Here is a 26,096-nt window from a genome sequence, read left to right as displayed (position 1 = left end):
TCCTGGCCAAAACAAATATGTGTGTGTGTGGTTGTGAATGTGTGTGTGGTTGTGAATGCGTGTGTGGTTGTGAATGCGTGTGTGGTTGTGAATGCGTGTGTGGTTGTGAGTGCTTGTGTGGTTGTGAATGCGTGTGTGGTTGTGAATGTGTGTGTGCTGATGGAGAGACTGATGAGGGGGAGGCTCTTTTTCATGCTAATTCAAGTTCTGAAACTGCACAATGAAAAAGTGATTTGAACAATAAACTATATAATGTGTTATAGCATTCTAAATGCATTAGTTTTGAAGATGTCATAGGTATTCTGTTAAACGTGTGAAGACGATCAAATCTAGTTCTCATCTGCTGCAGCAGAATTAGGATCTTGAGTAGAAATCTACACAAATTATTACTCAATGATTGTGGATCAATATTGTGAAAAGCACCAGTCTAAGATAGTCAGTGTACATTCTGTAATTATTATTTCTTAAACAATAGTGAAATTAAGTAAATTGCTTGGCGTTAAGAGTGGTGATTGTAGAGATTGCAGAATTTTGCACTTTCTTACATTAAAAATGTTAGTCATTTAGCAGACGCTCTTGTCGCATTCATCTTAAGCTAGCTAGTGACAGAAAGTTTACCTGGTAAAGGAGAAATCCCCACCAGCTGCTCTGAGGATGGTAGGCTCAGCTGTTTGAAAGTGCCTCAGTGTGAAGGAGAAGGATTTGGTAGCTAGACCATTACTCACGAAGAACACATCAATTACGGTTATGGTCACTGAGGAAAAACAATGCACAGAATGAGGCATGGAACAAACTACTTGAAGGCACTCTGGCACAAAGATGGCGGAGTCCCCAACGTGGTGGTTATTAGAAACAATGTCTAAAGTGTCACTCATTCCGCAAAGATAGACCACATGCACTCTCTCTCCACTCCAAAACGTGAGTGACCTCTACTTAACTTCTCTCAGCCTCTATGTGTCTGTCTGCCTGCGCTCCTCTCTCTGCACTTGGTGTAAGCAGAGCGAGGTTGAGGACTCGTGGAGAGCAGCGGAAAATTGAGTTGGAGCAACATACATTTTCCACTTCACATATGAACGTGAGAAGGCTTGCTAAGAAAGGTAGGAGGATGGAGGAAGGAACCCCAGTCTGGTTAAACAGCTCCTCCAGAAAGGATGAGTCTGCCTGGGCCTTCCATCCAGACCAGACAGCCCTGGTCGGAGCAGCCCCAGCTCCCCACAGCCTCCCCAGGGACTGTCCGCTGTCTGTCTGCTGCCAACGAAGGAATAACACCCCTCCTCCCCTGAGCAGTGGGCTCCAGGGGGACAGAGGGGAGGGGGATGCTGGGGGTGTGGCTATGGGGAGACACACAGGGCTGTGTTTACTCTTCTCTGTGGCCCTGGGACGCCTTATGTGGAGGAAGGCCTGTCTCGCGGGCGACAGACTGAGGGGTCTGTGAGAGACTGCGTTGTCTGTGTGGGGAGAGAGAGAGTGAGTGTGTGTTTGGCAGCTGGACGTACTCCAGCTGTGTCTGGGAGGATAATGAACTCCAGGTGTTCCAGTGGGTAGTTTAAGACACCTGTCACCAATATATAGTGCCAGAAAAAGCCAGACTGCAAACAGGGCTAGACGATCTGTTTGCTTATTTTAAGAAGTCTACCTAAGTGGAGCTGATGAGGAGGAGAGACGGGACAGGGGGATGTGCAAGGGGGCCTTTCCTAGAATCGGAGCGTGACTGGATGTTTATGTCACTGGTGTGTGTGTGCTTGCATAAATGTATGTGAGTGTGTGTTTGAATGTGTGTGTTTGTGTTACCTTACAGTAAGCACCTGGACCAGCGTGTGCATTCACACTGAGGTGGAGGAAACAAAGGCCTACCTGTGTGGAAGCCTAGGCCTCGAGTCAGGAAACGTACCTTAGTCAATCCAGCACTGAGACTTGTTTAACTTTTACATGCTGCTTTCATGGTCTAAATCCTGTCTCCAACACCTATGCTAACTCAACAGCCTGCCTGTGTCACCACCTGACTACCTCAAGGTTTTATCCAAGTATACAGTGATTGCCAGTGCACTAAAATGTTTCAAGACATTTACGTTGAAGCCAACCTGGGTCTGGCATGAATATGTTTCCTCTGAAACACCTGTAAGTGCTCTAATTTGGTCTGTTTAACACATTTGCATGGATAGTCGACCCCTGATATGTGATAGCTAAGGACTGTTATAAAAGCGTGCTTTATACCGCAGCAGAAGGATATCTGGAGTAAGTAAAAATGTTGTGTTTGAATTGGGACTGGTGAACTTCTGTGAACAGAGTTTGCTCTTATCTTATAGTGCATCAGTACATCACGGTGGCAAGCTTCCTGCCATCCAGGACCTATATACTAGGAGGTGTCAAAGACTCCAGTCACCAAAGTCATAGACTGTTCTCTCTGCTACCAGACGGCAAGTGGTACCGGAGCACCAAGTCTAGGTCCAAAAGGCTCCTTAACAGCTTCTACCCCCAAGTCATAAAACCGCTGAACAATTAATCAAATGGCCACCCGGACTATTTACATTGAAACCCACCTTTGTTTTTACACTGCTGCTACTCGCTGTTTATTATCGATGCATAGTCACTTTACCCCTACCTATATGTACAAATTACACTGACTAACCTGTGTCCCCGCACATTGACTCTGTACCGGTACCCCCTGTATATAGCCTCATTATTGTTATTTTATTGTGTTACTTTTAAAATATTTTTTTTTACTTGAGTTTATTTAGTAAATATTTTCTTAACTCTATTTTCTTAAAACTGCATTGTTGGTTAAGGGCTTGTAAGAAAGTATTTCACGGTAAGGTCTACACCCATTGTATTCAGTGCATGTGACAAATAACGATTTGATATGATTGTGCCCTTGCTAAGAGTCGACTGTATCAGATATACCAAGTGTTTATTGAGGATGTCTTTCAAAATCAAAGTGTTTTCCCACTCCGTTTGTCAGTACCTGATGTAGGATCTTAATTTGAGCCAGTCTTATACAGCAGGAAAATAAGGAAATTATAATTATTATGTGTCTTATAACTTCAGAAGCCTTTTTAAACCTCACATGCATGGTAAATGTTCTCCTGCAACAGGGTGATCAAATTAAGATCTTACATCTGTAGTTAACATTTATGGGTGTGAGTCTTCAGCTCTTACTCTTCTGTCCCATTGAGGTCTCTCTGTATATTTTCTCTTGTCAGGATGCGGATCTGGTCGTGGGAACAATGTGGGGAGACCAGCCTGGTGTTACTGGGGTTCCTCACCCTGGCTTTGTCTGTAGGGAACCTCTCAACCAGGGGACAGGTACGCTCTCCACCTCTCTCTTACTTTGTCTATGTATATGATGGCCCATCTCCGGCCTCTCACTTACACACACACACCTCTATCACTGACCTAATATCAGTCCATCAGTCACGTTTGTCTTTCTTTCTCTCTGTTTTTCTCAATTTGCCAGTTGTTCACTCACGCACTCTTGCTCCGTCTTTCTGTCCCTCTCATCTTCCGACTGGTCCTTCTTACATGAGTTCTCTTATAAAAACCCACAGCTGTTTTCTCTCACTCCTTTTACAAGGAAAGCACAGTAGATATCATTTGTCTCCACTTCACTCAGATTGTCAGAGTGGCTAGACATGCTTATAATTAGTCCCACTATGTGTACAGGGCCCTGTCTGCTGTTGTTCTCTAAGGGTGCTGTGTTGTGTCTAGGAGGAAGGGGCAGCCTCCAACAGTCTGGAGGATGAGCTGGAGTCCACCACATACTGGTGGGGGGAGTGGGCCAAGTGGACCGCCTGCACGCGCACCTGTGGAGGGGGGGTCATGTCCCAGGAGAGGCACTGTCTCAAACAGAGGTCAGTCCACTGAAAGAAATACTCTATTCTATACTGTTCTGTTCTATTGTTATTCTATTCAATTATATTCTAACCTGTTATTTTCTATTCTATTATACTCCATAAAGTTATTCATTTAGCACATGTATTAAATGTATGTATTTTCTATCCAAAGAAAGAAAGCAGCCGCTGGTAGAGACAACATGACCTGCACTGGCACTTCGAAAAAATACCTCCTCTGTAACACCAAGGTTAGCATGCATCTAGTACTGCCACCCCTTTTCCTGTCGTTAGCAAAATGCGAGTTGACACAATACCCCACAACCTGAAGTATATGATGGAAAAGTTAGCACAGCTCTTTTTCTTATCATTTGCAATATAAATAGCTTAAAAGGGTAATCTGCAGGTATTATATACATTTCTGGACTTATAAATTAATGATATGTACCCACTGATTTTTGAAGAATATAACTTATTATCAGGGCACAAGGCGAGACCCAGATGCAGACACAGGAGGCAGATGGTTGGAGTCTTACAATGTTTATTAATCCAAAAAGGGGTAGACAAGAGAATGGTCGTGTACAGTCAATAGGTCTAAACCAGCTCAGAGTCCAATAGGTACTGAAGGGCAGGCAGATTCAAGGTCAGGGCAGGCAGGATGATCAGGCACGCAGGAAAGTAGTCCAGAGTCAGGCAGTGGTCAAAACCAGGAAGACTAGCAAAGAGAATAGAAAAGGAGTATGGGGAAAAACCACGCTGGTTGACTTGACTAAACATACAAGACGAACTGGCACAGAGAGACAGGAAACACGGGGATAAATACACTGGGGAATATAAGCGACACCTGGAGGAGGTGGAGACAATCACAGGGACAGGTGAAACAGATCAGGGCGTGGCACTTAGAAATGCTTCAGGAGCTTAGTTCAACTGTCGTACCAATCAGAACCCCAAATATGACATTGTTTAACTCCAAAGTTTGTTAACAAACACTGTCAGCCTATAGCCTCAAAACATGATTAAAACTATCATCTATGAATATAGTCTATGAATTTGAGTGGTTACATTTTTCCAGACCCATCCCTCAGCTTTTTACTGAAAGAGTGGAGGGGAACCCCCTTTTGTTATTGTTTCAACAGCGGATTGCCCCTTTAAGGTTTAGTGCTGTGGCCATTAACCCTGGTCCTGAAGAGCAACAGGGGGAATAGGCTTTTGTTCCAGAGTTGCCACACCCTGTCGCACCCTTTTATTACATATTGTAAAACCATTATAAAATAAAAAATACATGGAACAGACAGAAAAGTGTGTGTATATTTTCTGTCTTGTGCAGGACTGCCCTCCCTCTGGGAGAAGCTTCAGGGAAGAGCAGTGCTGGTCGTTCAACTCACAGGTCTACAATGGCAGGAACTACCACTGGAAACCCCTGTATCCGGGTAAAACAACCACATTAAACCCACTCAGCTCTGTGTCATTCCCTCCTGTGTGTCCTGTCCTCGAGGCTCGTTATTATACTGTGAACGCTGACCTTTGGGTCCATCCATCCATCCACAGATGACTTTGTCCATATCTCCAGTAACCCATGTGACCTGCACTGCACCACAGCCGACGGCCAGAGACAACTGATGGTTCCTGCTCGAGACGGAACATCCTGCAACTACAACAACTACAGAGGGGTCTGTGTGGACGGCAGATGTGAGGTCAGGGAACGCTTGTTTCTTCGTCTGCCGAGGAAATGGCTTTGCATATTCTGGGAGAATGGCCGAAAGGCTTATTTTCCTGGTCACATGATAAAAGTGTATCAATACTTCTTCAACTGGCTTTGCATGTGCTGAAATGATTCAAGAGGATAATCATCCTGTTTGTGTTAACATCATTTCTGCAGCCAATCGGGTGTGATGGAGTGCTCTTCTCGCCCAATACACTGGATATGTGTGGAGTGTGTCAGGGGGATGGCAGCAGCTGCAGCAGGGTCAATGGAAACTTCCGCCGCGGGGCCACAAGTTTGGGTACGAGTGTGTTCAACCTCAACCACAGACTCAGATAGCTTGGGTGTGTGGGTGGGTGCGTGGGTGTGGTGGGTGGGTGGTTGGGTGGGTGGGTGGGTGGGTGGATGTGTGTGTGGGTGGGTGGGTGGGTGGGTGGGTGGGTGGGTGGGTGGGTGGGTGGGTGGGTGGGTGGGTGGGTGGGTGGATGTGTGGGCAAGGATAGAGGGTACTGATGGAGGAGATGTGGCTATCTATTCCAAACTTTGAACAGACCTATCAGGGACAAGCCCCCCCAAATATGCCACTGAAAGATAACTACAGACAGTTCAGAGCTGAGTCTGACAACAAGGTCTATGTGATTCTTAAGCCGACTCCTCTGATGTCCAGGCTATTTAGTTGCAGGTAAAATGGAGTCATCATAATGTTTCCTGTTTCCTGTCTCAAAGGTTACTCCTTTATCACAACAATCCCTGAGGGCTCCTGGGACATCCAGATCATTGAGAGGAAGAAGTCAGCTGACGTTTTGGGTGGGTACTTCCTTTTTATCCTGCTCCCTATGCCTCCAACATTTCTAATGTCTCCTGTTGGTACAGTGTGATGTCATTAGGATCCATATAATTTAATGACAAAAAGAAGGTGTAAAACATTTTATTCAAGATTTTCAGCAAATACAAAGGATATTTTCTCCCCCGCAATGGGATAACCATTCATCTTGATAGTGGGACAGTGGGAAGTTAGTAAAGGAAGTACATTAATCAACTGAAATTAATCAGATCATCTATATACTTTCATTTCCTTCGTGATCTCTTGAATTGACTTTATAGTATTCATTTATGGTCATGTATGGGGAGTAGAAATTCCAGTTTACAGTGAACATCAAAGATATGACCTTTCCATAGAGTCAACCAACCGGTCCTCCTCCAATGGTCCTCCATCCCCTCCATGAGACCATGTTCTATCCTATCTCCTACACAGCTGTGACTGATCAGGCGGGGAACTTCTTTTTCAATGGAAACTACAAGGTGGACAGCCCCCAGAACTTCCATTCGGCGGGTACCGTCTTCAAGTACCGGCGGCCCATGGATGTGTATGAGACGGGAATCGAGTACATCGTAGCCAAAGGGCCCATCAACCAGGCCATCAATGTTCTGGTACTGTATCCTGCTGAGGTCTGCTCTGCTCCCTCCCCTCGCCGAGCAGCCAGGGCCTCTGGGTAATCTCTAATTTAGAAGTAGTGTACACGAATCCAGTAACTTGTAGGTGCAGGGTACAAAATCCCACGTAATTTCAACCAAAAAAGAATATGTGATGACGTTTAATCAACGTGGAAAACTGATTGAATTTGCAAAAAGTAATCAACGTAAGGGAATTGCTTCCTTTATATGTGCAATTGACTGAGTTTGGTAGGAGAGAGCAGGAGGGAATGGGTGAGCTCTCTGGTGCTATTTTGTCTGCTCATAGGTGTGGAACCAGAATGGTCGTATCCCTTACATTACGTACGAGTACACCGTCCTACGGGAGTCCCTGTCCCCCATCCCTCAACCCCCTGTCTACACCGGCCCCGACAGCACCGCCCCTGGGGTTTCCGTGGAGATGGGCAGTATGGTGGCCCCCAACGGGAGCACGTATGACAAGGCGATACCTGAGACTCAGCAGAACCGTTTGTTGAAGAAGGGGGCCGAGGTGGCAGGGGCCGAGGGCCAGGAGACCAATGAGGTGTATGAGGAGACAGCAGCTATTGACTGTGTCCAGGACAGCCCAACCCCACCACAATACACAGGTAACACCAATATACTACAAACCAATATACCAATACAATAACTTAGAGAGAGAGACAGAGAGAGAGAGAGAGAGAGAGAGAGAGGGGGGAAACAACACTGAGCTGCTGATGCGGGCCCCCGGCGCTCAGGACTATGTGCTATTGCTATCTGTAGCTGATGTGAGTAAGTTATTTAAGCATTTTAACCCCCGCAAGGCTGCCGGGCCATACGGCATCCCAATCCGCGTCCTCAGAGCAAGTGCAGACCAGCTGACTAGAGTGTTTACGGACATATTCAATCTCTCCATATCCCAGCCTGTTGTCCCCACTTGCTTCAAGATGTCCACCATTGTTCCTGTACCAAGAAAGTGAAGGTAACTGAACTAAATGTCTATCGCCCCATAGCACTCACTTCTGTCACTATGAAGTGCTTTGAGAGGCCAGTTAAGGATCATATCACCTCCACCTTACCCCACACCCTAGACCCATTACAATTTGCATATCGCAGCAACTCATCCACGGACTACACAATTGCCATTGCACTACACACTGTCCCATTCCACCTGGACAAGATAAATACCTATGGAAGAATGCTGTTCATCGACTACAGCTCAGCTTTCAACACCATAGTGTCCTCCAAGCTCATCACTAAGCTCAGGGCCATGGGTCTGAACCCCTCCCTGTGCAACTGGGTCCTGGACTTCCTGACAAGCCGACCCCAAGTGGTGGAGATAGGCAGCAACAACTCCGCCACGCTGATCCTAAACACGTGGGCCCCGCAGGGGTGCATGCTCAGCCCCCTCCTGTACTCCCTGTTCACCCATGACTGTGTGGCCTCGCACATCTCCAACTCAATCATCAAGTTTCCTGACGACACAACAGTGGTAGGTCTGATTACCAACAACGACGAGACAGACCACAGGGAGGAAGTGAGAGCCCTGTCGGAGTGGTACCAGGAAAATAACCTCTCCCTCAACGTCAACAAAACGAAGGAGCTGATCGTGAACTACAGGAGACAGCAGAGAGAGCACGCCCCCATCCACATCGACGGGGCCTCATCCGAGAGGGTCAAAAGCTTCAAGTTCCTCGGCATACTGAAATGGTCCATTCACGCAAACAGGTGCAACAGCGCCTCTCAAGCTCAGGAGGCTGAAGGAATTATGCCCCTAAGACCCTCACAAACTTCTACAGATGCACCATTGAGAGCATCCTGTCTGGAGTGGTGTAAAGCTCCCCACCATTGGACTCTGGAGCAGTGGGAACTCATTTTCTGGTGTGATGAATCACGCTTCACTATCTGTCAGTCCGACGGACGAATCTGGGTTTGGCGGATGCCAGGAAAACGCTACCTGCCGGAATACATAGTGCCAGCTGTAAAGTTTGGTGGAGGAGGAATACTGGTCTGGGGCTTTTTTTCATGGTTTGAGTTAGGCCCCTTAGTTCCAGTGAAGGGAAATCTTAACGCGAGGTCCACACAGAAATGGTTTGTCGAGATTGGTGTGGAAGAACTTGACTGGCCTGCACAGAGCCCTGACCTCAACCCCATCAAACACCTCTGGGATGAATTGGAACGTCGACTGCGAGTAAGGTCTAATCGCCCAGTGTTCAGTGTTCAACCTCACTAATGCTCTTGTAGCTGAGTGGAAGCAAGTCCCTGCAGCAATGTTCCAACATCTAGTGGAAAGCCTTCCCAGAAGAGTGGAGGCTGTTACAGCAGCAAAAGGGGGACCAACAATGAGATTTTCGACGAGCAGGTGTCCACATACTTTTGGTCATGTAATATATACAGTACCATTAAAAATGTGTGGGTCACTTAGAAATTCCCTTGTTTTTAAAGAAAAGCACTTTTTTTTTGTCCATTAAAATAACTTCAAATTGATCATAAATACATTGTAGACATTGTTAATGTTGATTCAGCACAACCATTTTCAGCTGTGCTAACATAATTGCAAAAGGGTTTTCTAATGATCAATTAGCCTTTTAAAATTATAAACTTGGATTAGCTAACACAACGTGCCATTGGAACACAGGAGTGATGGTTGCTGATAATGGGGCTCTGCACGCCTATGTAGATATTCCATTAAAAATCTGCCATTTCCAGCTACAATAGTCCTTTACAACATTAACAATGTATACACTGTATTTTTTATAAATTTTATGTTATTTTAAAATGGACAAAATAAATGTGCTTTTCTTTCAAAAATAAGGACATTTCTAAGTGACCCCAAACTTTTGAACGGTAGTGTATAACAAATACATACTGTACAAATAAAAATTGAGAAATTAAGAAATATCAGAACGAGCAATGTCAGATATTTGCTCGTTCTGTAACCGGAATATATATATGTTCTGATATTTCTTAATTTCTCAATTTTTATTTGTATGTATTTGTTATTTTTATTGCTAGGTATTACATGCACTGTTGGAGCTTGAAACACAAGCATTTTACTGCACCTGCATTAACATCTGCAAATCTGTGTTCGAAACCAATAAACTTTGATTTGATTTGAGAGAGAGAGAGATTACAGCACGGTTCACCGCTCAGATATCAGATGAGATCAAAAATAAATAAATGTAAGAGCATCTTCTCTGCTGGCCCTTTTGAGTCCTGCATTATTCACAGGCGTACATACAAAGATGAGCTAGGATAGATGAAAAATTTAGGGAGCCCCAGAATTTTCTCCTTTTTAAAAATGGCTGCATCACAAACATGAGCGGTAATGGGTGCAGGCCTGCCTGCCTGCTTACCTGCCTGCAGCAAGGTCTCAGACAGCCCCTCTACTCGGACTGTGGAACAGTTCTGCAGGGAGTTTGGCCACTGGGTGAGACTGACACCGAACCCAAACCGGCTGTGAGCGTGCGTCATTGTGCACCATCGTGCATACATTTATTTTGTCCCCCTACACCAAACGTGATCACGACACGCAGGTTAAAATATCAAAACAAACTCTGAACCAATGACATTAATTTGGGGACAGGTCGAAAAGCATTAAACATTTATGGCAATTTAGCTAGTTAGCTTGCACTTGCTAGCTAATTTGTCCTATTTATCTAGCTTGCTGTTGCTAGCTAATTTGTCCTGGGATATAAATATTAGGTTGTTATTGTCGCGACTTCCGCCGAAGTCGGCTCCTCTGCTTGTTCGGGCGGCGTTCAGTGATCGACGTCACAGCTTTCTAGCCATCGCCACTCCATTTCTCATATGTCCATTTGTTTTGTCTTGTTCCGTACACACCTGGTTTTCATTCCCCAATCAATCTACATGTATTTAGTCCTCTGTTCCCCATCATGTCTTTGTGTGTAATTGTTTATTGTTACGTGATTATTTTTGTCAGGCGCTGCACTTTTGTTATAGACCATGTTTGTGGCACTAGTATGCTTTATGTGCTGTCGTTGTTGACCGGTATTAAAGTGCGCCTGTTTAAAATACTCCGCTCTCCTGCACTTGACTTCGCCTCCCATATATACGCCTAACAGTTATTTTACCTGAAATGCACAAGGTCCTCTACTCCGACAATTAATCCACACATAAAAACGGTCAACCAAATCGTTTCTAGTCATCTCTCCTCCTTCCAGGCCTTTTCATCGTTTAACTTATGGTGTTTGGCATCTAAACTTTCATAGTATTACCACGACAACCGGCAACAGTTCATCTTTCAATCACTCATGTGGGTATAACCAATGAGGAGATGGCACGTGGGTACCTGCTTCTATAAACCAATGAGGAGATGGGAGAGGCAGGACTTGCAGCGCGATCTGCGTCAGAAATAGAAAGGACTTCTATTTTAGCCCTTGGCAACGCAGACGCTCGCGAGCAGTGTGGGTGCAATAATTGAATTCTGCGAGCGGTGTAGTCAGGGTATGAGGCCCTCTCTACTACCGTTAGGAATGTGCAGAAAGGCTTTGTGTGTTGTTTTGTTGTTGTGCACAAACTGCACATAAAATGTCTCTTTACATCTATAAAAAGCACCAGGAGTTCTTCTTGACCACCTGACCAGGAAACACCTCTTGTTCGGCTTAGTAAACTCAGCAAAAAAAGAAACGTCTTCTCACTGTCAACTGCGTTTATATTCAGCAAACTTAACATGTGCAAATATTTGTATGAACATAACAAGATTCAACATCTGAGATAAAAACTGAACAAGTTCCACAGACATGTGACTAACAGAAATTGAATAATGTGTCCCTGAACAAAGGGGGGGGGCAAAATCAAAAGTAACAGTCAGTATCTGGTGCGGCCACCAGCTGCATTAACTACTGCAGTGCATCTCCTCCTCATGGACTGCACCAGATTTGCCAGTACCTGCTGTGAGATGTTACCCCACTCTTCCACCAAGGCACCTGCAAGTTCCCGGTCATTTCTGGGGGGAATGGCCCTAGCCCTCATCCCTCCGATCCAACAGGTCTCAGACGTGCTCAATGGGGATTGAGATCCGGGCTCTTCGCTGGCCCAGCGCAGAACACTGACATTCCTGTCACGCACAGAACGAGCAGTATGGCTGGTGGCATTGTCATGCTGGAGGGTCATGTCAGGATGAGCCTGCAGGAAGTGTACCACATGAAGGAGGAGGATGTCTTCCCTGTAACGCACAGCGTTGAGATTGCATGCAACGACAACAAGCTCAGTCCGATGATGCTGTGACACACCGCCCCAGACCATGACGGACCCTCCACCTCCAAATCGATCCCGCTCCAGAGTACAGGCCTCGGTGTAACGCTCATTCCTTTGACGATAAACGTGAATCTGACCATAACCCCTGGTGAGACAAAACCGTGACTCGTCAGTGAAGAGCACTTTTTGCCAGTCCTGTCTGGTCCAGCGACGGTGGGTTTGGCCCATAGGCGACGTTGTTGCCGGTGATGTCTGGTGAGGACCTGCCTTACAACAGGCCTACAAGCTCTCAGTCCAGCCTCTCTCAGCCTATTGCGGACAGTCTGAGCGCTGATGGAGGGATTGTGCATTCCTGGTGTAACTCAGGCACTTGTTGTTGACATCCTGTACCTGTCCCGCAGGTGTGATGTTCGGATGTACGATCCTGTGCAGGAGTTGTTACACGTGGTCTGCCACTGCGAGGACGATCAGCTGTCCGTCCTGTTTCCCTGTAGCGCTGTCTTAGGCGCTCTCTCCGATCCAACAGGTCCCAGACGTGCTCAATGGGATTGAGATCCGGGCGCTTCGCTGGCCATGGCAGAACACTGACATTCCTGTCTTGCAGGAAATCACACACAGAACAAGCAGACACGTGGTCTGCCACTGTGTGGACGATCAGCTGTCCGTCCTGTCTCCCTGTAGCGCTGTCTTAGGTGTCTTACAGTACAGACATTGTCATTTATTGCCCTGGCCACATCTGCAGTCCTCATGCCTCCTTGCAGCGTGCCTAAGGCACGTTCACACAGATGAGCAGGGACCCCGGGCATCTTTTTTTTGTGTTTTCCAGAGTCAGTAGAAAGGCCTCTTTAGTGTCCTAAGTTTTTACAACTGTGACCTTAATTGTCAACCGTCTGTAAGCTGTTAGTGTCTTAACAACCGTTCCACAGGTGCATGTCCATTAATTGTTTATGGTTCATTGAACAAGCATGGGAAACAGTGTTTAAACCCTTTACAATGAAGATCTGTGAAGTTATTTTGATTTTTACGAATGATCTTTGAAAGACAGGGTCCGGAAAAAGGGACGTTTCTTTTTTTGCTGAGTATATAAGGCTTTCTCCCACTTTTAATCATTTCTCTAACTTTCCTCTCCCTTCCTGCCATCCCAACAGATGGCAACAGCAGTCACACAGGCGGTGTAGCAGTCCCTGCCCCGGCAGCCAACAGGCCTTTAGAGGAGGTGCCAGACCCAGAAAACCTCATCTGGAGAGTCTTGCTGGGTGAGCGGATTGGTCCAGACGCGAGAGAGGGACTGTTCTCGTCAGAGGTGGGGCCATTGGAGGTAGACCACAGCAGCGTGAAGTTCCCCCTCAAAAGCTCACTGGGGGAGTTCAGTCTGGGCCGGCGGAGTAATGATACTGGAGACCTGCTGTTCCCCAATAGGACGTTGCTGACAGGGATGAGGAGCAACAACCGTACCAACAGAACCAGGTAGAGTAAGGAAGGATCCACACAATGAGCAAAAGTAAATAGGCACATATTGTTATAGTTATAGCAGATATAGTTGAAAAGGAAAACCCAACGCTGAGCCAATGTTGGCCCAACATCAGCTTGTTATCAGGTATAGGAACCCATCCAAAAAAAGCACTTCAGAATCCCATCCACAACCCCTCTGATCTTCCTCTTCCATCTACCAGACACTACCTCTCTTCACTAAGGGATGCTGCTGCTGAGGAGTTAGAGTGAACACTACTCTCTCTAAGTGAGGACCAGAGTGAGTCATTTCAAGGTTCTGAGCAGAGGGGCATTTAAAAGTGCTGTATAGTCTCACTGGGGACAAGGGCCTGTGCTGCTGGCTAGGGGAATGGAATGTGCTCCATGCTGGCTTCTGGACCGATCCAATGCTAGCTTCTTTTTTCCTTCTGAGACATCCCAAGAATCGCATGGAGAGGAGACAGCTAAAGCTTAGAGCTGGCCGGGATTGCATTCCATCATATTTATAATTCATGTTGGCTTCCCTGCGCTGTGTCCAAACACCGCTTTGCCAGTTCTTCTGCCAGTGCCCCATAAAACACATCACATAACCCACCCTGTCTTCCCCTGCACTGGGGAGAAGAACGGATTGGACGAGGAGAAGGATAGGAGGTGGAGGAGGGGAGTAGAGGAAGAGAAGGACAAGTAGGAGAAGGAGGGGGACAGATTATTTGAACATACGCAGGAACTTTGAATCATACTTCACTGGCATATCTCAGTGTAACTGTGACTAATTTCTGCACATTTCTCCCAGAGGTGAATACAGTCTGACAGTATGTTTCTTCCCAGTCATATGTTTCACTTCGCCGCAAATACCTTGAATTATTTGTTTAAATGAAAGACTGTATCCCTTTTTCTCTTCTTCTCTGCCTCCTCCTCTTTCTTTTCCGCACCCAAATTCTTCCTTCTTTTCCTCATCCTCTTCTTCATGCTCTTCCTCCTAATCCTTCTCATTCTCCTCCTACCTCTCTCTCTTGGTCCCCCTTTTCCTCTAACATCTCTGCTCTGGTAATAAAAAACAGCCAGTGATATTTTGGGGTATTTTTTTTATTAGGATCTCCATTAGCTGTTGCAAAAGCAACAGCTACACTCCCTGGGGTCCACACAAAACATGAAACATGACATAATACAGAACATTAGCAGACAAGGACAGAACTACATCAATAAACATTTTGTAAAAGGCACACGTAGCCTACATATCAATACCAATACATACACACAAACTATCGAGGTCAAATAGGGAAGAGGCGTTGTGCCCTGAGGTGTTGCTTTATCTGTTTGTTGAAACCAGGTTTGCAGTTCATTTGAGAAATATGAGATGGAACAGAGTTCCATGCAATAATGGCTCTATAAAATACTGTACACTTTCTTGAATTTGTTCTGGATTTGGGGACTGTGAAAAGACCCCTGGTGACATTTCTGGTGGGGTAAGTGTGTGTGACAGACCTTTGTGTAAGTTGACTATGCAACAATTTGGGATTTTCAACACATGAATGTTTCTTATAAAAAGAAGTGATGCAGTCAGTCTCTCCTCAACTCTTAGCCAAGAGGGACTGGCATGCATAGTATTTATATCAGCCCTCTTATTACAATGAAGAGCAAGACGTACCGCTCTGTTCTTGGCCAGCTGCAGCTTAACTAGGTCTTTCCTTGCAGCACTCGACCACACGACTGGACAATAATCAAGATAAGACTAAACTAGAGCCTGCAGGACTTGCTTTTTGGAATGTGGGGTCAAAAAAGCAGATAATCTCTTTATTATGGACAGACCTCTCCCCATCTTTACAACCATTGAATCTATATGTTTTGGCCATGACAGTTTACATTCTAAGGTAACGCCAAGTAATTTAGTCTCTTGTACTTGTTCAACAGCCACACCATTCATTACTAGATTCAGCTGAGGTCTAGAACATAGGGAGTTATTTGTTGCAAATACAATGCTTTTAGTTTTAGAGATGTTTAGGACCATTTTATTACTTGCCACCCATTCCAAAACAGACTGCAACTCTTTGTTAAGGGTTTCAGTGACTTCATTAGCTGTGGTTCCTGATGCTTATATGGTTGAATCATCAGCATACATGGACACACATGCTTTGTTTAATGCCAGTGGCAGGTCATTGGTAAAAATAGAAAAGAGTAGCATGCATAGAGAGCTGCCCTGCGGTACACCACACTTTACATGTTTGACATTAGAGAAGCTTCCATTAAAGAAAACCCGTTGAGTTCTATTAGATAGATAGCTCTGAATCCATGATATGGCAGAGGTTGAAAACCCATAACACATATGTTTTTTCAACAACAGTTTATGGTCAATAATATTAAAGGCTGCACTGAAATCTAACAGTACAGCTCCCACAATTTTCCAATTATCAATTTCTTTCAACCAATCATCAGTCATTTGTGTCAGTGCAGTACATGTTGAGTGCCCATCTCTATAAGTCTGTTGTTGATTTGTTTACAGAGAAATAGCATTGTATTTGGTCAAACACAATTCTTTCCAACAATTTGCTAAGAGCTGGCAGCAAGCTGGTAGGTCTGCTGTTAAAACCAGTAAAGTCCGCTTTACCACTCTTGGGTAGCGGAATTACAGTGGGGGAAAAAAGTATTTGATCCCCTGCTGATTTTGTACGTTTGCCCACTTACAAAGAAATGATCAGTCTATAATTTTAATAGTAGGTTTATTTGAACAGTGAGAGACAGAATAACAACAAAAAAATCCAGAAAAACGCATGTCAAAAATGTTATAAATTTATTTGCATTTTAATGAGGGATTTAATCTGATGTTAGCAAGTTATTGATTTCATTAACATTATTTCTAAGGCCATATATATTAATATGGGCTATTTTCAGCCCTTTCCTGGGTAACTTATCAGAGATAGACATAATATGGAAAAGAGCAAATAAAGCAATGGAAAAAAATATATACATTCAGCAGTCCATTAATCAATTGATATGTGTGTGTGTGTGTGTGTGTGCTGCGGGGTTGAAGCTACAAACCCATAAGCTTGGCTCTCTCATCCCTTCTAGGCTTCTGGGAAGGAGGGTGGGTGGACAATGAGCCTGTCAAAGCGGATGTAAGCAATGTCCTCATGCGCTCTGGCAGCTTTCATGGCTGGGATAAGTTATTCCCTCTTCTGGCGCACAGCTTCAGGATAGTCCTCATTGAGGAAGATATACGTTCCTCTCAAGTTTTTGGCTCTTTCCAGAACAGCTACCTTGTCCTTGAACCTCAGGAACATGACCACTATTGGCCTGGGCCTGTCACCTGGGCCGGTGGTGGGTTTTCCATTCCTGTGGGCGCGCTCCAGCTCAATCTTCCGGTGGTCCATCTTCAATTTCTCAGATATCAATTCTCTTACTTTGTCCTCAGGCTCCGTCCAGGTCTCATGTGGGGATTCTGCAATTCCATCCACAGCCACGTTGTTCTGCATTGATTGTCCCTCGAGTCTGATTTATCCGTCATTGTTATCATGATTCACACACAGAACTGATGTCCTCTCTCAATGATTTACAGTTTGCTGTCATCTTGCTCTTCTCCTGTTTCAACTCATTGAGCTGACCCTGGGAGAACTGCAAACTGTTCTTCAGGTCCCGGACCTCTCTGGTCAGGTCGTCCATTCTTTTATTAGTTGAATCGACCAGTATTTGGACAAAACACAAAGCTATTTTCTCGTTGTTTTAACAACTGCTTGTAAAACTCTTTTTTTGTTTAAAAGATCCTTCGCCTGTGATAGACACCAGTGTCCTCAACGGTACTCCCGCCGGCTTTGGTCTTTGTTATAGTAGCTAGCAACGTAGGTTACGCTGTTACTCTTCGCAGTTCCGACAGGGTAGGTCACAGGGAAGATTGAACACAACAAACAGCAAGGATCTAGACAGCCACAAACCCGGCACAATCCGCGGTCCCAGCCACAATGGCTAACCGCGTCGCAGGCTGCGTTCAAGCACTCAAGAAACCCCCCTAGCTTGATAGGCAGCTAACTAGCAGCTAGGCTAACTGCTAGGGCAAATAGCTCCTCAGACCCGGCCTTGGTCAGCAGGATCACTGGACAAAGAGAAGCAGTCCCAGCAACTGATGCCAAATGCGTCGCGGGATCCAAACTAAAAAGTTACCTAGCTACTAAGAAACTTTCAAAACAAGAAACTTTTCAAATCAACAAACCGAGCTCTCTGGATTGGACACAGCAGTTCCAGTACACGTATGGCAAGAATGTCACTGTTTAAAAAACAGAATGTCGCTGGTTGTTATGATTTTGATGGTGAGGTTAATCAGCCGTAGTAGTGATGCAGCAATGTGTGTGTGAGAGAGAGAGCTGGGGTTCAGTGGGCTCACTGTGAAGGCATGGTTATGTCGTGTTTGAGACCTTGTTGTCATGTCATGTTTGACAGGACAAATCGTCTGAGACCTTGTTGTCATGTCGTGTTTGACAGGACTAATCGCCTGAGACGTTGCTGTAATGTCATGTTTGACAGGACTAATTGTCTGAGACCTTGTTGTCATGTTGTATTTGACATAACCATTCGTGTGAGACCTTGTTGTCATATTGTGTTTGACATAACCATTCGTGTAAGACCTTGTTGTCATGTTGTGCTTGACATAACCATTCGTGTAAGACCTTGTTGTCATGTTGTGTTTGACAGGACCATTCGTGTGAGGTCTTGTTGTCATGTTGTGTTTGACATAACTATTTGTGTGAGGTCTTGTTGTCATGTTGTGTTTGACAGGACTATTCGTGTGAGGTCTTGTTGTCATGTTGCGTTTGACATAACTATTCGTGTGAGGTCTTGTTGTCATGTTGTGTTTGACATAACCATTTGTGTGAGGTCTTGTTGTCATGTTGTGTTTGACATAACCATTCGTGTGAGGTCTTGTTGTCATGTTGTGTTTGACATAACCATTCGTGTGAGGTCTTGTTGTCATGTTGTGTTTGACATAACCATTCGTGTGAGGTCTTGTTGTCATGTTGTGTTTGACATAACCATTCGTTTGAGGTCTTGTTGTCATGTTGTGTTTGACAGAACCATTCGTGTGAGACCTTGTTGTCATGTTGTGTTTGACAGGACCATTCGTGTGAGACCTTGTTGTCATGTTGTGTTTGACAGGACCATTCGTGTGAGACCTTGTTGTCATGTTGTGTTTGACAGGACCATTCGTGTGAGACCTTGTTGTAATGTTGTGTTTGACAGGACCATTCGTGTAAGACCTTGTTGTCATGTTGTGTTTGACATAACCATTCGTGTGAGGCCTTGTTGTCATGTTGTGTTTGACATAACCATTCGTGTGAGGTCTTGTTGTTATGTTGTGTTTGACATAACCATTCGTGTGAGGTCTTGTTGTCATGTTGTTTGACATAACCATTCGTGTGAGGTCTTGTTGTCATGTTGTGTTTGACATAACCATTCGTGTGAGGTCTTGTTGTCATGTTGTTTGACATAACCATTCGTGTGAGGTCTTGTTGTCATGTTGTTTGACATAACCATTCGTGTGAGGTCTTGTTATCATGTTGTCTGACAGGACCATTCGTGTGAGGTCTTGTTGTCATGTTGTGTTTGACAGGATCATTCGTCTGAGACCTTGTTGTCATGTTGTGTTTGACAGAACCATTCGTGTGAGGTCTTGTTATCATGTTGTCTGACAGGACCATTCGTGTGAGGTCTTGTTGTCATGTTGTGTTTGACAGGACCATTCAGAGGTTCCTGCAGAAGAACTTCAAGCTGAGCCCTGCAGACATGTACCGCTGGAAACTGTCTTCTCAGGAACCCTGCACCTCCACCTGCTCTATAGGTACACACACACACACACACACACACACACACACACACACACACACACACACACACACACACACACACACACACACACACACACACACACACACACACACACACACACGTATATGGATAAATTATGACATTTTAAGTTATTCCTTAGCTTGCCTGTAATAATTTCCGCTGCAGGAGTGTCAAAGTCCTTTGCCATGTGTGTGCGCTACGATGGAGCTGAGGTAGATGACATGCAGTGTGACAATATGACCCGACCTGAGCCTGTTCATGACTTCTGCATTGGGAGGGAGTGCCAGCCCAGGTATGCACCAGAAAATAACACGCTTTCAGCTTGATTCATTTGGTCAGTCTATGTCATGGAAAGAGCAGCTGTTCTTAATGTTTTATATACTCAGTATATAAGGACTGTTTACCAGTTGGACGATGTGGCAATCAAAGTTAATTGAGGACAATGTTTCTCTTTTCCACATTTACATTACATTACATTTAAGTAATTTAGTAGACGCTCTTTTCCAGAGCGACTTACAAATTGGTGGATTCACCTTATGATATCCAGTGGAACAACCACTTACAATAGTGCATCTAAACCAGGAACAATAAACTGGTGTTGGCCGCTACCATACCATTTACAGTAATACTATTTGATTTAATTGACTTTAGAAGATCACTAACTATACCTGAACTCTACTCTGTGTGCATTCCCTCACCCTCAGGTGGGAGGCCAGCAGCTGGAGTGAGTGTTCTCGTACCTGTGGTGAGGGCTTCCAGTTCCGTCTGGTGCGCTGCTGGAAGATGCTGTCCCCCGGGCTGGACAGCTCTGTGTACAGTGATCTCTGCACCCTGGCAGAACTGGAGAGGCCCCTGGAGCGCCGCGCTTGTAAGAGCCCCACTTGTGGCCCCCAATGGGAGGTGGCCGAGTGGACTGAGGTGGGTGGAGCTATACTGTGGGAGTTGACGGTGGGACAGGGGTTGTGTGTGTGTGTGTGTGTGTGTGTGTGTGTGTGTGTGTGTGTGTGTGTGTGTGTGTGTGTGTGTGTGTGTGTGTGTGTGTGTGTGTGTGTGTGTGTGTGGTTTACATTACAGGAATTACTGCGTGGGAACACTGTAGTAAGTACATTGTTGCATCCTACTTACAACTGTTTGGGCAGCTGTAGATGATATTAAAAGTGAGTCTGTCCTATGCCCTCTCCTCTCTCCTGTCCTGTGCCCTCTCCTCTCTCCTCTCCTGTGCCCTCTCCTCTCACCTGTCCTGTGTCCTCTCCTCTCTCCTGTTTTTCCTGTGCTTCCTCTCACCTGTCCTGTGTCCTTCCTCTCTCCTGTCCTGTGCCCTCTCCTCTCTCCTGTCCTGTGTCCTCTCCTCTCTCCTGTCCTGTGCCCTCTCCTCTCTCCTGTCCTGTGTCCTCTCCTCTCTCCTGTCCTGTGCCCTCTCCTCTCTCCTGTCCTGTGTCCTCTCCTCTCTCCTGTCCTGTGCCCTCTCCTCTCTCCTGTCCTGTGTCCTCTCCTCTCTCCTGTCCTGTGTCCTCTCCTCTCTCCTGTCCTGTGTCCTCTCCTCTCTCCTGTCCTGTGCCCTCTCCTCTCTCCTGTCCTGTGCCCTCTCCTCTCTCCTGTCCAGTGTCCAGCCAAGTGTGGCCGCAGGGCCCAGGTGACCCGGGAGATCAGGTGTTCAGACGAAACCAAGTTATGTGATCCCCTGACCCGCCCCCCAAACATCAAGAACTGCACAGGCTCGCCCTGCGAGCGCCAGTGGACTGTGTCAGAGTGGGGGCCGGTGAGTACACTGCTTTCACTACACTATTCCATCTCATTGGTACATTGATTACGGATAGGAATAGTGATCGCACTGACAGTAAGTCGCTCTTGATCACTAATACTTTTGCTGTGTCATTCCTGTTAACCTTTGACCTCTTCAGTGCTCGGGGTTGTGCAGCCAGGGGAAGATGGTACGCCACGTGTACTGTAAGACACCAGAGGGCCGTGTGGTGCCTGAATCTCAGTGCTCTCTGGAGAATAAGCCCCTGGCCATCCATCCCTGTGGGGAGAAGGACTGTGCCCCACACTGGCTCACCCAGGATTGGGAGAGGGTAAGGCAACTGGGTCCTGTTGATGTTCTCTTAATGCTCTGTTGGTGTTCTAGTTATGTTTTATTGATGGTCTGTTGATGTTATGATGAGCAGTTTGTCAATGTTTACCTGATGTTCTCTTGATGTTTTATATATGTTCTCTTGATGTTTTGTTTATGTTCTCTTGGTTAGAGATTCGTTAGCTGAGAGCAGTCTTATTTTCCTCTCAGTGTAACACGACATGTGGCCGCGGTGTGAAGCAGAGGATCGTGCAATGTGCCAGCATCACCGCTGGGAAGTTCCAGACCCACGACGATGAAGACTGTGGTGCCAGTGAGAGGCCAGAGGACGAGAACACCTGCTTTGAGAGGCCCTGTTTCAAGTGGTACACCACACCCTGGTCTGAGGTGAGATACCATTTCAACCATGATATTGTATCTGAAAACATCATGACATGAGCAATAAATTGTATTTACACACCTCACATATATGGTGTCCTATCAAATCGCAACTGTGAGCAGTGCTGTTGTGTTCATTCCTCAGTGCACTAAGATGTGTGGTGTTCATTCCTCAGTGCACTAAGATGTGTGGTGTTCATTCCTCAGTGCACTAAGATGTGTGGTGTTCATTCCTCAGTGCACTAAGATGTGTGGTGTTCATTCCTCAGTGCACTAAGATGTGTGGTGTTCATTCCTCAGTGCACTAAGATGTGTGGTGTTCATTCCTCAGTGCACTAAGATGTGTGGTGTTCATTCCTCAGTGCACTAAGATGTGTGGTGTTCATTCCTCAGTGCACTAAGATGTGTTGTGTTCATTCCTCAGTGCACTAAGATGTGTGGTGTTCATTCCTCAGTGCACTAAGATGTGTGGTGTGGGTGTCAGGATGAGAGATGTAAAGTGCTACCAGGCTAGGGAGATCGTGAGAGGTTGTGACCCCCTGACCAAGCCTGTGGCCAAGCAGACCTGCGCCCTGCAACCCTGTCCCACTGAACCCCCAGGTATGTAAGCAATGGCATGGTCCCAGATAGATATGTTTGTGCTGTCTTCCAACACCAATGACCATAGGAGTTGGCAAGACAGCACAAACAGATCTGGGATCAGGCTATACAAGCAGCACCTAACCACAGCCTATGGCAACTTTAGGAGAGTAACAATACTTATGTCAAGTCACAGGCAAAAGTAGACCGGAGAACACGGCATCGTCAAAGCACTTGTTTTTTATTGTATTATTTGCAGTACTTTTTTGCTTTTCACAACTGAGATAATTATTAGTGTGGGCAAGCCCCTCTTTCTTTCATAACAGCCCAAAGTCCTGAGTGTTTAGATTATTGAGGTAAAAAGGCAGATTGATTGATTCATTGATAGATTTGTCATTACAGTATTTCCTGATTGTGATGGGGCTACTTTTTCCATATGATTAAACATATCATAAATGTCTCTGTCATGCAGATGAGAGCTGTCAGGACAGACCCACCACCAACTGCTCTCTAGCTCTGAAGGTGAACCTGTGCAGTCACTGGTACTACAGCAAGGCCTGCTGCCGTTCCTGCAGGGCCCAGCACGCCTCTTAGTACTGCCTGACACCCCCAAAACCTTTCCCCCATAGTACACTACTCTACTTCACCACAGTAAGTTATTCTACTACACTACAGTAGACTACTCTACTTCACCACAGTAAGTTATTCTACTACACTACAGTAGACTACTCTACTTCACCACAGTAAGTTATTCTACTACACTACAGTAGACTACTCTACTTCACCACAGTAAGTTATTCTACTACACTACAGTAGACTACACTACTTCACCACAGTAAGTTATTCTAGTACACTACAGTAGACTACTCTACTTCACCACAGTAAGTTATTCTACTACACTACAGTAGACTACTCTACTTCACCACAGTAAGTTATTCTACTACACTACAGTAGACTACTCTACTTCACCACAGTAAGTTATTCTACTACACTACAGTAGACTACTCTACTTCACCACAGTAAGTTATTCTACTACACCACAGTAGACTACTCTACTTCACCACAGTAAGTTACTCTACTACACCACAGTAGGCTACTCTACTACACCACAGTAGGCTACTCTACTACACCACAGTAGACTAGTCTACTACACCACAGTAGACTTGTCTACTACACCACAGTAGGCTAGTCTACTACACCACAGTAGGCTAGTCTACTACACCACAGTAGACTTGTCTACTACACCACAGTAGGCTACTCTACTACACCACAGTAGGCTAGTCTACTACACCACAGTAGGCTAGTCTACTACACCACAGTAGGCTACTCTACTACACCACAGTAGGCTACTCTACTACACCACAGTAGGCTACTCTACTACACCACAGTAGGCTAGTCTACTACACCACAGTAGGCTAGTCTACTACACCACAGTAGGCTAGTCTACTACACCACAGTAGCGTAGTCTACTACACCACAGTAGCGTAGTCTACTACACCACAGTAGGCTACTCTACTACACCACAGTAGACTTGTCTACTACACCACAGTAGGCTACTCTACTACACCACAGTAGGCTACTCTACTACACCACAGTAGGCTACTCTACTACACCACAGTAGACTTGTCTACTACACCACAGTAGGCTACTCTACTTCACCACAGTAGGCTACTCTACTACACCACAGTAGACTACTCTACTACACCACAGTAGACTACTCTACTACACCACAGTAGGCTTGTCTACTACACCACAGTAGACTTGTCAACTACACCACAGTAGGCTACTCTACTACACCACAGTAGGCTACTCTACTACACCACAGTAGGCTTGTCTACTACACCACAGTAGGCTACTCTACTTCACCACAGTAGGCTACTCTACTACACCACAGTAGACTACTCTACTACACCACAGTAGACTACTCTACTACACCACAGTAGGCTTGTCTACTACACCACAGTAGACTTGTCTACTACACCACAGTAGACTTGTCTACTACACCACAGTAGGCTACTCTACTACACCACAGTAGACTTGTCTACTACACCACAGTAGGCTACTCTACTACACCACAGTAGACTTGTCTACTACACCACAGTAGACTTGTCTACTACACCACAGTAGGCTACTCTACTACACCACAGTAGGCTACTCTACTACACCACAGTAGGCTTGTCTACTACACCACAGTAGGCTACTCTACTTCACCACAGTAGGCTACTCTACTACACCACAGTAGACTTGTCTACTACACCACAGTAGGCTACTCTACTACACCACAGTAGACTTGTCTACTACACCACAGTAGACTTGTCTACTACACCACAGTAGACTTGTCTACTACACCACAGTAGACTTGTCTACTACACCACAGTAGGCTACGGTATATCCAAAGGGATATGATCTAAATAAGGAAGAAACAGTAGAATATGATAAAGGCTTCAGTCTGAACCAGAACCACATACCTTTCTTTCAGAGGTTGTCAACTGGGCACATGCAAAGACTGAAACCCTGAAGTATTAAGAGTCAAGGGGGGAGACGAGAGAGCAAAGAGTGAACAGGTGCATCTATTTGTCTTTTGAAGAGAGAATCCTACATCAGAAATCTCTTAAACCACACTTAAGGGCCATACTTATGTGGAAAGATGCATCAAATTATTTCCTGGTTGACTATACTGCATGTCTAGACTGTATTTAAGGTAAATATTGATTAGGAATATTATTTAATTATATTTTTAATAATGTCTGGCACAAGAAAGGTGGCCTTACTGAGTGATATCATTGGCTATGTTATAACAAATAGTACAATATGTCAAAGAAAAGCTTTAAAAAATGTCTCAAGACTCATTTCTGCTTCATCTCTTGTAACTGCCCCATTCTATTGTTATTCTGCCCATTCTATTGTTATTCTGCCCATTCTATTGTTATTCTGCCCATTCTATTGTTATTCTGCCCATTCTATTGTTATTCTGCCCATTCTATTGTTATTCTGCCCATTCTATTGTTATTCTGCCCATTCTATTGTTATTCTGCCCATTCTATTGTTATTCTGCCCATTCTATTGTTATTCTGCCCATTCTATTGTTATTCTGCCCATTCTATTGTTCTGCCCATTCTATTGTTATTCTGCCCATTCTATTGTTATTCTGCCCATTATATTGTTATTCTGCCCATTCTATTGTTATTCTGCCCATTCTATTGTTATTCTGCCCATACTGCTATTTCTATATTATTAGTTATTTTTGCAGGACATACAATTTATTTATTGCTCATCACACATGATTTTATCAATCATGGCATATAATTCTTGAAGTTACTAAATGCCAGTTAGCTAAATGTGAATGAGAGGGTAAGACAAAAGACATACAGTATGACCATACAGTCATCCCATTTATGAACTGAAAGATTCCTGACAGTTGAGAAGGTTGAAATACATAAGTGTGTCTCATTTTGACAATATCTTTATCTAGTTTACTGGTTTTGTTAACTGATACCTCTTTGTACAAAAAAGTTGACATTTTGTACTGTTATTAACTGAAATGCTCAATGTATCTACCTGTATTTCCATTAAAAGGTCTTAATTA

The 26,096-nt window shown here is 45.0% G+C and overlaps 1 protein-coding gene across 1 annotated transcript; it reads left to right on the top strand.

Moving 5' to 3' along the window:
• Positions 1 to 1,105: 1,105 nt before the first annotated feature.
• LOC106585403 (ADAMTS-like protein 2) lies at positions 1,106 to 26,096 on the top strand. The gene is made up of 19 exons (XM_045706624.1): positions 1,106 to 1,431; positions 3,201 to 3,303; positions 3,706 to 3,848; positions 4,003 to 4,078; positions 5,155 to 5,257; positions 5,376 to 5,521; positions 5,707 to 5,830; positions 6,256 to 6,336; positions 6,785 to 6,960; positions 7,271 to 7,589; positions 13,329 to 13,647; positions 19,371 to 19,474; positions 19,648 to 19,774; positions 20,187 to 20,400; positions 21,086 to 21,241; positions 21,384 to 21,554; positions 21,764 to 21,940; positions 22,387 to 22,531; positions 22,983 to 26,096. The coding sequence occupies exons 1-19, from the start codon at positions 1,106 to 1,108 to the stop codon at positions 23,102 to 23,104; spliced, it is 3,132 nt and encodes a 1,043-aa protein (XP_045562580.1). The 3' UTR covers positions 23,105 to 26,096.

The sequence above is a fragment of the Salmo salar genome, chromosome ssa24 (genome assembly GCF_905237065.1).
Source record: "Salmo salar chromosome ssa24, Ssal_v3.1, whole genome shotgun sequence".
Lineage (NCBI taxonomy): Eukaryota > Metazoa > Chordata > Actinopteri > Salmoniformes > Salmonidae > Salmo > Salmo salar.
This window is presented reverse-complemented; position numbering and strand designations above follow the sequence as displayed.

Excerpts from the sequence above, each read along its gene's own strand:
- LOC106585403 (XM_045706624.1), top strand. The coding sequence starts at position 1,106 with ATGGAGGAAGGAACCCCAGTCTGGTTAAACAGCTCCTCCAGAAAGGAT. Across the intron at positions 13,648-19,370 it reads AACCGTACCAACAGAACCAG|GACCATTCAGAGGTTCCTGC; the intron begins GTAGAGTAAGGA and ends TGTGTTTGACAG. Across the intron at positions 19,775-20,186 it reads GGGAGGGAGTGCCAGCCCAG|GTGGGAGGCCAGCAGCTGGA; the intron begins GTATGCACCAGA and ends CCTCACCCTCAG.